Consider the following 12,996-nt stretch of genomic DNA (forward strand, 5'->3'; position numbering starts at 1 on the left):
AATTGATCATTGATCTAGAATCAACTGCAGACAGTCGCGAGAATGTTTATATCTGCGTATTATTGCGCCATGGGCGGATCACAATTTAATATACCAATAATATTAGTATATCAAATTGCTTTATACCAACACTTTAAAAGCCATGTTTATATATATATATATATATATATATATATATATATATATATATAGTAACATATGCATTTGCTATATCGATGCGAGGCAGTTTTTCAGCCATAACTTTAAAAGTATGTTTTTAAACTGGCAAAAACTCATGAGAGCAAAATTCTGATATAATATATACTGATAACGTCACAAATACAAAACAACTTGGAATTATAAATAAACTAATCAGATTCTTAGCCAATTGAAGAGCAAACTTTGGATACAAAATTAAACATAATTAATGCAAACTCTGGTCTCTTATTGTTAAGAATACATCTATGTAATAAAATAAAAGTCCCCATTTATTTATGTAGACGTGATATTCCGTACTGTGGAGTGCAAAAACCTCCTGTAAATGTTGTAACTGTGTCCCTTATGTGTGGATATGTTGAACTGTGTGATGACTTTTTATCGGTCTAAAGCTCTTTTCCATATCAACACTGTCAGCGTTCCTGTGTACGTACGTCTCGTTTTAAAATTTGTTTCTTGACACGTGAATATACAGATAATGATGGATGTCCTGTTAGCTCGATCATAATAATAATAATAATAATAATAACGATAATGATAGCTAGTAAATACAATGAAAATCAAAGTAAATGGGGGTTTTGGATAGAATTTAAGAAATACTGTATATTCTTGATTATAAAAATACTGATGGAGGTCCTGTTAGCTCGATCATAATCCCTAAAGACAGCGAAAATCATTCTTAAAGAGGTTTTCTTTTACAACTGTAAACGTTTGAAACATAGTACTTCTAAAACATATTTGACACGATGTCGAACAGTTTATGTAATTATCCTTATATCAATCAATTGGGGCAGCATATGAAATAGGCAAAGAGTCTTGCTATGGATGACACAAGTATGACAGAAAACGATTGCCATACATAGAGCCGTATCTTTTATATGTAATTCACTTGGTTATCTAGCAAGAGAAAGACATTGTTGATGTGCCCATATATAAACAAATGCGCTAGGCTGAAAGCAAACAACTCAGATCTCTATGATTTCACGTTTGCTATTTCCTTATCCGTCTTCTTAAATGATCTTAACGTAAGTTTGTAGTTTATTTATTTATTTTTGTTTTCATGTGAGCTATTCCTTTGTCTGGGATTTAGGACTTAGTCTCATTCACATTTACATAGGGTTATCAGGTTCTACGGTAATAGTAGTAGTTGTTCGAGTATATGTTATTTATAGAAATGAAAAGTGACATATTTTCGATGCAAGTCCAGTTGTTACTCGTACTTTATGGGTCAGTCGTTTTCGTCATAATACAACCCTGGACACTAGATTTCTTCCGTAGTTTAGACCAGCGTTCCTTTAAGCACAACATAGTCTTCCAACACGTTTGCAGTTACACATACCAATCTATCATGATTGTGTTTTTAAAGTATTCCAGATACTCTTTACCGTTGTAACCTTTTTTTCCTTGACAACTCAGAAACGTATCAAATTAGTATAGCGTGGTTTTATGTGTCTCCCATTTATAAAACCAACACCAATGACAGATTTTCAGGGTCGAATCCAGCAGTACCTTTTCTTGAGGGTTGGGGGGGGGGAGGGGAAGTAGACGAAACCATCGGCGGGGACCACGGGGGCCATGCCCCCATATTTTTAACAGTCTGCCAGGCACACATCGAGCTACACTGTAATATTGAATAAATAGGCAACTATGTTTATGAACATGATGTGTTTTATTGTATAGTTTGCTTAATTGGATGATGATAAATGTTCCTAATAATATAATATGCAGTATACAATATTTGTTTGTTCAATTATTTCTTGGTTAGTTGTGTGATATCTTGTTTATTGTTTGTTATGTCGCGGGCTTCGACTAATTTTGTTCAAGTCTATTGGTCGTTAAGATATACCATCGGCAAATTAGTCTCTCGTAGAGATGTCGCATAAGTAAATTTGTCGTTCGACAGGACCTTGCGTTGGCTAACTGTCCTCTCTGTGAAATGTCAGTAGACATGTTTTTGAAGACCCAACACTCTGTAGATAGAGGGATAGAGAAAAGAGAAAGGACAGAGAAGAAAACTTATCTTCGTGAGTATGTGAGTTACGAAACTCGAAAACCAAATATGAATAACTTCACTAGGTGACTGCGATTTTGTTGCTGTGAAAACACCATTCTTGACAGAGAAGAAAGCTGTGATGAAAATGAAATATTGACAAAGGTATAAATTAATAAATCTGCCATGGATATAATAAGATTTAAACGTACGTACATTTTAAAACATGTTTCAGAAAAGCGAACGAAACATGCATATATATCGCAACCAACATTGTAAAATTGTGGTATTCTTGTATTTCGCTCTTCAAATTAACTTACACCCAGTTTGTCAACATTGATAATCGTACATAATTTAGCCTTGAAAAAGTAAATAATCAGCCATCAATAAAATCACAGAAATCGATTTAAAATTACATAGTATAGAGAGAATACATACGGAAGACATTGCTATCAAAGCACGCACTTTTTGTGCCAAACTTACAATTAGAGATAAGCATAACCAGGCTTTCGATTCTGTTTGTTTTGAGATTCAAATTTAGTTGGGGTTTATATTGGTTCTTATCATAGTAAAATTCAAATATTAAATTAATTTAAAAACAATATTTAATGGAAAATATATGACGTCATATTTTTGTAATATTTCTGTTTAATTTCTTAACCTAACAAGAAATGTTGTGTCTCTGAAAGCAAGCCAGGGCTGAAAATCAGATCACGCCCGTAAAGGGCACAAGGCATACAGAGGACAAATCTCACATATTGTACAATAAATTAGTACTGGACTCCAAGTGGTAAAATTACAACAATAGTCGTACTTCTTCATGATTTATTCATTTGTATTCAGTATGTTTCAATGTTATGCAAGTCAGTGTCAACGAAATATGCAGTATCCAAAAAATATACAATATTATTCTATACCATTCCATGAATTACTGGAATTTCCAATATAAATAATGCTGATTTTACATTAGAAGGAATTACACGCTAGTATCTCACTGCGGTCATTATACGCTGATAACAATGTGACAAGGAGGGTTCTTTTTATCCGCCATTTTAATATATGCTTGGTCAAGCGGAAAGTATGGCCAGGGATCATGCGGAAGTCGGTCATTATATCTTTTTGCGTCTAGTGCGTCGTATAGGACTGAAATATTACCGGCCCTCTTCCGATGTCGTGTGCCACGGCGGTAATCTCGTGTAGTGTTTCCCTCTCTTAAGAATGTTCTTTTCAGGGATAAATATGGTCTTGCCATGTGAGTTCCATTTAAGTACTGTTTTCGGTAGTCTCACCGGTGCAATTTTCAACACATGGCAACTTTACGTACATATCTTCTTTTTGATAATTGTAGAGGTACATTCATGTTGGCATCTATCTCTTATTTATTGGTTGCTTTTGTGTTTTTGAATGTGTTCTTATCTTTCTAAGGCAATTACTCTAAAAATAACACATGCATGAGTATCATATTCTAATCGAACAAGTCACATATGTCATCTTTACTTCATTTTGCTACATTGAATTAGGAAGAATTATGTTATTACTAATATTTTATGTGTGAATATATACATGACAAGAAAACATCGCCACTCGCTTTTCACCCATGCAATGAAATATAATCATTATTCACTTAATGCCAGCAAAAATGTCATGTGTACAATGAAAATATATGTTTTAATCATCTCTAACATGTGTCATCGGTTCTTGTGAGGTCACAAGGTACCTGTGAAAGCAGACGTACATACACAAAAATGCAGACGATATGGATATGGAAAGATCATTAGACTGTCAAGTCATCATACAGTTCAACATACCCAAACAAAGCTGAGACAAATACTCTATTATACAGTTTTTTTCTTTCTAGTCCGTTGTACAGAATGGCCATACTTGTTAACGTGTGGACACAACTCATGTCAACGTAATTTACACTGTTACTTGAAACTTGCTTGACGCCCAACGTGATATTGATCATACTGAGCTCCCATGAGTTGACATGAAGAGTCTTTCTTGTCGGGAGTTTTCGTTCTAAAGCAGGATATTTGTTTTATTTTACCAGAATATACTTTATTTTTCAATTGATATCATGGAAATTAGTAGTTTTTTTAAGGACCAGAACAAGGAACAAAATAAATTTATCTAAAAATATCTTAGTCACTCCCCTTTCAAACATTCAAATGATCAGTAGTTTATTGATCTTAATTCCTAGGTTTACCGTGGATTTTTGGCATGTGTGTGTGTGTGTGTTGTATCCATCAAGTTAATCAATCTGTAATATCCCTCCGACTCTTAGTGGACAGCATGATTAAAAGGTCTTATCCTTAGCACAAATGTAACAATTCGAGTTGGTACAAGTTTCTCCGTACAGGTAGAAGCTCCTGGTGTGATCCAGGACACCACACTCACCAGCAGCATTGTCATCAAAGTCTCCAGCAGTCTCAAAAAAGAGGCCACTCACAGTTGAGATCGAGTTGCCGTTTAAATCTGACCAAACACCGCTAGCCGCCTCTTTTGCTCCGATCCAGAAATCACAGGGACCAGCACCTGCAAGACGTTCAAGTATTTCTCAGCATTAATCTGATTCAGTATATTGAACCATCTTCAACTCTTCGGTAAACTGAACCATGATACAGTATAAAAATTAAATTTACAAATGAATGCCAGTAACTAATGTGCAATGATGCAATGTTGTCACGAAATTCAGATTTGAAATATCTCAAAAATCTGTCTGGTAAGACTAGTAGATTAAAAGCTTAATTACGTTTTAGAGAGATCTATACTGCATTCTAATGTAAGCTTGAGAGATCTATACTGCATTCTAATGTAAGCTTGAGAGATCTGTAATGCGTTCTGATCTAAGCTTGAGAGATATAAAATGCATTCTAATGTAAGCTTGAGAGATCTATAATTACGTACATCCACGAGACTTGTGCAAAATGGTCCAATCGTATCAAAGATTCATGACTCGTGTATTTATAGAATGCTCCATGACATCAGTGATCATGGAATTATATCTTCAAGAATAATATGTTATATTTACTCTTTTCACACACACTTACAAAACATTTAAGAAAGAAGTATAGGTTTCATGGTTTTATTTTTTGTATATATTCCTGACAGAATTAAAGACGAAATATATTTACGGTATCAATCCAACATCTTAGCATGGCAGCAAAATTCCACCGGGCTCTTCTGTACGCGTAAAGAAAGGACCACTCTTCGTTCAATAATTTACAATGTCATTGTTCAGCAAGACCAAACAATTTCAATTAATTACGTATTTGAGTTCAAATGTTTATCATCTGAAATGATCGTATGGCTAGTTTTTAAATATGCCATTCCAGTTGTAAAATTTTGTTCCAATTTGACATAGATAGATAGATAGATAGATAGATAGATAGATAGATAGACAGATAGAAAGTAAAACCTTTATTTGCGTCGGCGAGTGCTCGAACTATGTCAAAATTTACTAGATCAGGTTTCAGTAGGTCTCCGCCGTCGTTCTGACATGCCGTTCGTGCATCTGCGAACGATTGTCCAGTAGTAAAGAAGCGGATGCACGTATTTGAGTTCGGCGAAGTGGCTATGTAGTTGGTAGGACATTCTATGAGGAAAACAGGTTGCAGATAAAATTACAATGAATTTATATATATATATATATATATATATATATATATATATATATATATATATATATATATATATATATATATATATATGTGTGTGTGTGTGTGTGTGTGTGTGTGTGTGTTGTAAAACAACACTGATCCTGATCGATCGGGACATTGATTTCCTCCGAATATTCGTTTAAAAGAATGGCTCTGCTTCTTTTTCTGTTTGCAGTTTTAGCACATGTACTACGTAATGGGGCGGTGAGCATCGCAAGTACGAAAGTGAGGGAGGTAAAGTGGTCTTGACCACTATTATATGCATTTTTGTGACAATCCAGTTAGTTAAAGACATTATCTTAGTTTATATTACACTAATTACTTTGCATAATATGATACTGTGACCATTGACCTTTCTGTGCCAGGTAAGGCTTTGCAAGTATCATCTGCATAAGTTTTGATACATGTTTGTGTAAACATACTCGAGTGATTGCTAAAAACAGGTCTGTTTACGCTCGTCAGAAGAAGCGTCTTTTTTTTCCCTCTGAATATCAATAGAATACCCTCTGAATATCAATAGACTACCCTCTGAACATCAATAGACTACCCTCTGAATATCAATAGCTCTGAATATCAATAGACTACTATTGACAAAAACTTGGAAATTGTTTTGTATATGGAGCAGAACTTCACTAAGCACAACGAACACAACTGAAGGACTGACAGGTGGATAAGACCGATATAAAAATAACATAAACTCCGCCACACCTCTGGGCGCATAAGAATGTAAAACAAATGACTCGCAAAAGCTTTGCGTAAAGCCACGGGACGGTAATTCAAATCAAAACGAAATTGGCATCTTACGATAAGTTACGATACCTTATATATGTTCAATTAGCGATATATTAGATTGGTATTTGCTTTGATTCGATATTTCTTTAAATAAAATACGATTTAAAATAGTTTCAGCAAACGTTATGCCAAGCTGTATATTGTTTTATTCGCAGCAACATGTCCAAATCACGAAATAGCATCTTCCTTTCTTGCTAGAAGTACTACGGTAAATAACCAAAATCATTTTGTCATTTCGATACGCAATCCATGGTTTCTATCTTATGAGTACTGTTTTATTTACCGTATCATCCCTATATCGTAAGTTTAATATAATTAGATAAAAATGCGTGTAATTATACGTCATGACGTCAGCAAAGGAAATTCATAATGACAGATGTATCTGAATCTATTTGAAGTAATTTTTCTACAGTGACTCGATGTTTGGTAAAATAAAATCACAAATTTTCGCCATGCGATTAGCAGTCATATGTTGGACTCATCTGAACTGTCATTTATGAAGCTTGAAACGATATCAGTCTTTTGCTTGTCATGAATCGCAACAGATAGAAAGTATTCGACTTCTCAATTACATTTGAAATTAGCAATCATGTAAGATTTTCCGTATAGCATATAAACTAACAGTGATTTTATATTGATATATTCTTTCACACGCGTCTCACGGACGGAATAGAGACAGGATGACAGTAAAAAAATGAGAATTGGAAATAAAAACGTCGATGAAAAACAAAAACAAACGCAATAAAAGGTACAAAAGAAAAAAATGAGTTAGAAAACTTACTAAGTTTCCTGGAGAGAGCAGCTAAGAAAATTAGAAGGATGATGAGACCTGAAATTAAAGTAGGACAATTATACATGTAGGTATAATCTAAATAGTCCTTCAGCCAACCCAGTAGATTGAATTCAAGAAGTGCAAAGTGTGACAAACTAACCATGGGGCACTGAATTCAAACCAATGGGAAAATAAACAAGAAACTTGGAATGGATTAAAATTATTACTTGTACCAGTTTGAAAGAGCGAGATTTAAAAAGAATGCACTTATCCATAGACAGAGGTATTGATTTTGAGTCCTGTATTACCGTGCAGTATGTAAACTCACACGTACAAGAGCACCCATTCATTCTTATGTATGTATATATGTATGTATGTATGTGTATGTATGTATGTAGGTAGGTAGGTAGATGCGTGCGTGCGTGCGTGCATGCATGCAGGTAGGTAGGTATGTGTGTATGTATGCGTACACACATTTTCTACTCATACGTACGTACGTATGTATGTATGTATGTATGTATGTATGTATGTGTGTGTGTATGTATGTATGTATGTTTTTTATTTTTATGGATCTAAGTCTGAAATAAAGTTATTATTCAATTGAATTCAATGGGTTCTTATCATATGTATTTGCATGCTTATAGAATTCATATTTCAAATAAAACTTCGTTCTTTTCTTCTTCTTGTTATTATTATTATTAATTTCTGCGGTAGGTACGAACTTTGATAAAATAACTATATGGACAGGTAGGTAAATATGGTTAAATTAAAGGGGTGAGTAAGCAGGTAGGTATGTTTGGAAACGTGTAAACGCATACTAGCACGGACGTACAGCTGTCATTGAGGGTTAGACATATTTTTCATCTACTAACATCTGATTTCTAAGAGTCATTGTAAGTTTCATGTATTCAGAAATACAGAGCGACATACATACATACATGCATGCATACAGACAGACAGAAGTAAAATGGGGGTGGAGAGGGAGCTGAATACGATATTGGATTTTAGTCTTACGTGGTAGAAAACATACCAAAAATGCCACTAAATCCTCCAAAACCTCCACCAAAACCTCCTTGTTGTGATAATAATCCGCCTGCCAGTGCAGACAGAGTCAGGCATAGAAACGCAACTTGTACTAGTTTCATTATAAACCTAGCAGAAAAAAAGAAATAAAAGATGTTGGAAACACGTATTGGACTAACGGTACTAATTATATTAAAATTCAGAACCAGTGTAGACATTTATTTGAGAAAGTGACATATGGGATTATAGGGTATGAAAGATCATGATTGATTGATGATGAGAAGTGACCATTACATAAGAAATATTTTTAATAAGCTGTAACTATTTGTAATTAAAATGAGGTGGTGAAATTTTCTACTGAAGAAATGTCAGGTTTTTACTAGCTTGTTTTTGGAACCACTATAATAACACCAGCTGTTCATTCGGTAAAGGTGATGTAAGATTCAAACACATGCTGCTTTCAAACAGTGCAACTTCTTAGCACATATTTATCTATCGAGGATGGTTATATGCTGTTCGACATTGATTTTGTATCTATCGATAATGGTTCTATGCTGTGAGACATAGATTTGGTTTGTTTATGTTAGAAATTGAAAAATAATGAATTTTCAAAAATTAGGTTTCTTTCATTGGTATATTGAAGAAAAGTAATTAGTACCATGAGTACAGTAGGAAATACGTTTCTTATTATGCAATCATGTTAAACACCAGTCTTAAAGTGGAAAAAAGTACAGCGTGGGATATTCAAGGTTGATAACCCATAACTGGCTGACAATTAGAAAACGAAACACCATTCAGTAAAAGTCACCCTGACAAAACGAATGCCATTTTAATTGAAATTGAAATGAGAGAAGAAAATATTCATTTCTTACACTGTCTTGATGACTTGGTTTATGTAATGGAAATTGCTACCTGTTGTTTAGCTACGGAATAATTGATACACGTTACAAGCACATATAAGTTTCAATAATGCTTCAGCTCAGACCTGTGCATAAATGACGACGTATGGTGTGACATAAGATATTAAAGATCTTGACAAATTGGGTTAGTTCATCATGAGCTATTTTAAAATTTTCCTTATCAAAATGATTGTACAACGACTAGCTCTTATATCCAACCGAAACAAAAAATCAATTACGCTTCTAATAACATTTTATACTGTTGTTAGTTTTTGCATTAATGTAGTGCATGTGACAATGTATTTTTACATTTGCAACATTACAACATTGTGGCTATTTTTCTATTTGTTATTGTTGTTGTTTCTTGTTTCTGTTTTTCGTGTTGTTGTCTTTTTGTGTTGAAGTCTTATATGCTTTAATCGCCTATTCTATTTCCATGGCATAAATATTATATGCCAGTCGTAAATAAGGTTCTGTTTTTCTCACAAATGTCAGTATAATGTGCAAATAACCGGATAAGTCTTTGCCATTTCACTTTAGTTCCATTCTACTTGTTCGCTTTAGGCTCAGCCGTTCCTTTCTGTGATTCATTGTCTACTACAGTATTCACACACCTTTGCCTTTACCTAGTACCGATATAAACAAGAAAGACGTCAGCAATATACATAATGCACAGAACTTAGTTATTACATTAATACATTTTTAATTTCTTACCTGATTGTCTCCAGATATTCCAAAAAACATGTCTTTACTATGGCAAATACTGTCTAATTTGTGTCGTATCATTGTTATGCCAAATACTTTCACAGATCTTTCAGGTGGCCTATTGGTTAGAGCGTCCGCCTCTGATGCGAGAGGTTGTGGGTTCGATCCCCAGGCCGAGTCATAAAAAATACTTATAAAAGTGTTACTAACAGCCGCACCGCTTGGCGCTCAGCATTCAGAGATTAGTGTTAGGACTGGTCGGCCTGGTGTCAGGATAATTTAACTGGGTGGGACATCATGCTACATGTCTACGGCATGATGCCCCAGTGCTAGACATCACTAAAAACTGCAACACTTTATTTTTGTTTCGTGTTTTCGAGTACTAAATTATAAATACATTTTATTTTAAGACAATGAACATTCAGTGATATAACGTTTCACCTTAATTGGAAACCATTATCATATAGATAAGATGCATACATTAGCATAATCTAAAATGACGGATGCTGGCAAGAAAAAAATACTGCCGTATTCTGTAATTTGGTATGTCATCATTTATGAATTCGATACAAAAATAAACTAATCTTATTTATAAATATAACAATTAAAAGATAACAAGACCATAAGAATGTATTTTAGAAAACTTATTTACTTTCTGTCTTCTGTACAATATAAAAGGAAGTAATCAATTATTGGCGTAAATTATAGACGTTTTCAATTTGTTTTGTGGATTTAACGCTATATTTCAGCACATGATAGTCTATACATGGCTGCCAGTATATTTATTGAATGAAGAACCCAGAAAAAGTCATTAAAGAACCAACGAACCACCGGAAAATACTGTATTACCTTCTCACATACCCACGATGAACGAAATTAAGCTCGAGCCCACGCGGACACAGGTGAGAGAACTGTGATCTGAACAGGCGAGCGTTCTAGAATACTCGACCAACCAACCAGGACCCCACTATTGTTGTAGGATTAAGGTTAGGACCCCATTATTGTAATAGTAGTTGTTGTTGTTCTAGGGTTTAACGCCATGTTTCAGCACAAGATAGGCTATACATGGCGGCCAGTATAACTGGTGGAGGAAGAACCCTGGAAAACCAAGGGAAGAACCACCGACCCCACGAGAAGCTACTGGCAGGCTTTCCCGCGTACCCACGCTAGCCGAGCCTTGGACTCGAACCCACGCAGACAGAGATGAGATGACAGTGATCCGGAACGGTGAGCGCTTTAGATCACTGGGCCACTCGGGACCCCTTATTGTAATAAGTATTACAATCTTGCAATTATTGATATAATATTCTTTTAGTAAAAAAATATAGTATTATATTTATATCATATGGTGATAAGTAATATAACATTTCAGTAAGTAATACAGTATCGTGATAATTAATACAATATGACGGCAATTAATATCATATGGTAGTATGTAATATATTATCATAGCTAGTTTTACAATTTTATAGTAATATAATATTATATTGAAATAGTTCTCGAATAAAACACATATAACAGTCATCAAGAGTTCGCATTCATTTTAATCATTGCATTACAAATGTCAGTTACGTTATTATTGTTTGGTACAAGCTGTATCAATTCAAAAGAAATGATAGCATGATTTTAAAACAAATGCTAAAATTAAAATGCCATCCTATCAATTTAAACTCAGTCTTTAATGCAATTAAACATTTGTTAGCTCTATTTTTCCATCTAGCACCAATCGAAGAACTTTAGCCGCCATAATTTGTTGCATTAACAATATATTTGTTTTTCTTGGGGTTTTTTATTTAGTTTTAACGATCTCAGACTAGTAAATGGGAATTTTAATCCATTATTCATTATTAACCTTGGTATTTATAATTTTGTCTCATTTTTATTTGTCACGGTTAAGCTATAAATTCAAGCATACATTTTTTATTTTTTATTATTAAGGCATAATATAAATTCTAGCCTACATTTTTATTATTAAGTCAATTTAAAATTCTAGCATGCATTTTTTTTATTATTAAGAGATAATATAAATTCTAGCCTGCATTTTTTATTATTAGGGCATAATATAAATTCTAGCATGTATTTTGAACATATCGAAAACTCATACCAAGCTGTGAGAATCTACATTATTTATATGGTTTACTTTAACCCATGTCATCGTAAACTTGCTTCATTAAAAATGTGTTAATGAATATAGTTTGTATGTTTGTTACAAGATGATCAATTTGTAACTATTCATTTGTTTCATTTTATGTTCATGTTGCATTTCAAAAATTTAAAAGAAGGAAAAAATTACTTACTTATTTTTGACACGATTGGCAGGAGTCCTTCCACATAATGAAAGTGCTACATCACTTTCGAATGACTTCCTTATATAGGCATCAAATTCACGTGACTGTTGACGCCTGCTGAATTGTCCTATAGTTCAATCTTCACGTTGACTACAGTAGCACTGAGAATACTTAGTAGAAGGCCCATAAATAGATGTAAAATAATGTCATGATCTTTTTTGTAGTAGAACCATTACAGTGAAATATTAAGGTCTACTTGAGTGTTGTTTTTGTGTTTTGTGTTTTCAAACAAGTGAAGTAAGGTAAGAAACAAGCACGCACATACGAATGCATACAACGGAAGGTCAGAAGGAACGAATATTTCCAATTTCTGCAAACAGGAAATGTCGATAGTTTGGTACTAAGCCATCACTTTTTTTAAACAACAAAGTTCAGTAAATTCATCATGTTGACATTTAATAGCTTGGAAGGGACCGAATGTGAAATAAACATTCTCATAGGAGTGATAAAGCTGTTAAAAAAAATACAATCATTGCAAGACGTACTTGCTTACCTATGATGTTTTCTCTCTGCGACATTAGAAAATCTAGATTTTATACACTCAAATGTGCTACAGATTCACAGATACAAAGATTATATTTCGTCATTCAGGGACATAGACTCTATCTCGTCC

General features: G+C 33.9%; 1 protein-coding gene across 1 annotated transcript; it reads right to left on the bottom strand.

Annotated features, from left to right (window-relative positions):
- Nucleotides 1-2,996: 2,996 nt before the first annotated feature.
- LOC149792121 (NKG2-D type II integral membrane protein-like) lies at nucleotides 2,997-12,361 on the bottom strand. Its single transcript, XM_089969341.1, has 5 exons — nucleotides 12,333-12,361; nucleotides 8,439-8,560; nucleotides 7,418-7,465; nucleotides 5,604-5,780; nucleotides 2,997-4,720 (listed from the first exon to the last, which is right to left on the bottom strand). Exons 2-5 carry the CDS (start codon nucleotides 8,551-8,553, stop codon nucleotides 4,482-4,484), a joined length of 579 nt encoding a protein of 192 aa, XP_089825467.1. The 5' UTR covers nucleotides 8,554-8,560; nucleotides 12,333-12,361; the 3' UTR covers nucleotides 2,997-4,481.
- Nucleotides 12,362-12,996: the final 635 nt, after the last annotated feature.

The sequence above is a fragment of the Sinohyriopsis cumingii genome, chromosome 9 (assembly GCF_028554795.1).
Source record: "Sinohyriopsis cumingii isolate HCF-2022 chromosome 9, ASM2855479v2, whole genome shotgun sequence".
In the NCBI taxonomy this organism is placed as follows: domain Eukaryota; kingdom Metazoa; phylum Mollusca; class Bivalvia; order Unionida; family Unionidae; genus Sinohyriopsis; species Sinohyriopsis cumingii.

Excerpts from the sequence above, each read along its gene's own strand:
- LOC149792121 (XM_089969341.1), bottom strand. The coding sequence starts at position 8,553 with ATGAAACTAGTACAAGTTGCGTTTCTATGCCTGACTCTGTCTGCACTG. Across the intron at positions 5,781-7,417 it reads TGCTCTCTCCAGGAAACTTA|AATGTCCTACCAACTACATA; the intron begins GTAAGTTTTCTA and ends TTTTCCTCATAG. Across the intron at positions 4,721-5,603 it reads ACTCGCCGACGCAAATAAAG|GTGCTGGTCCCTGTGATTTC; the intron begins GTTTTACTTTCT and ends AACGTCTTGCAG.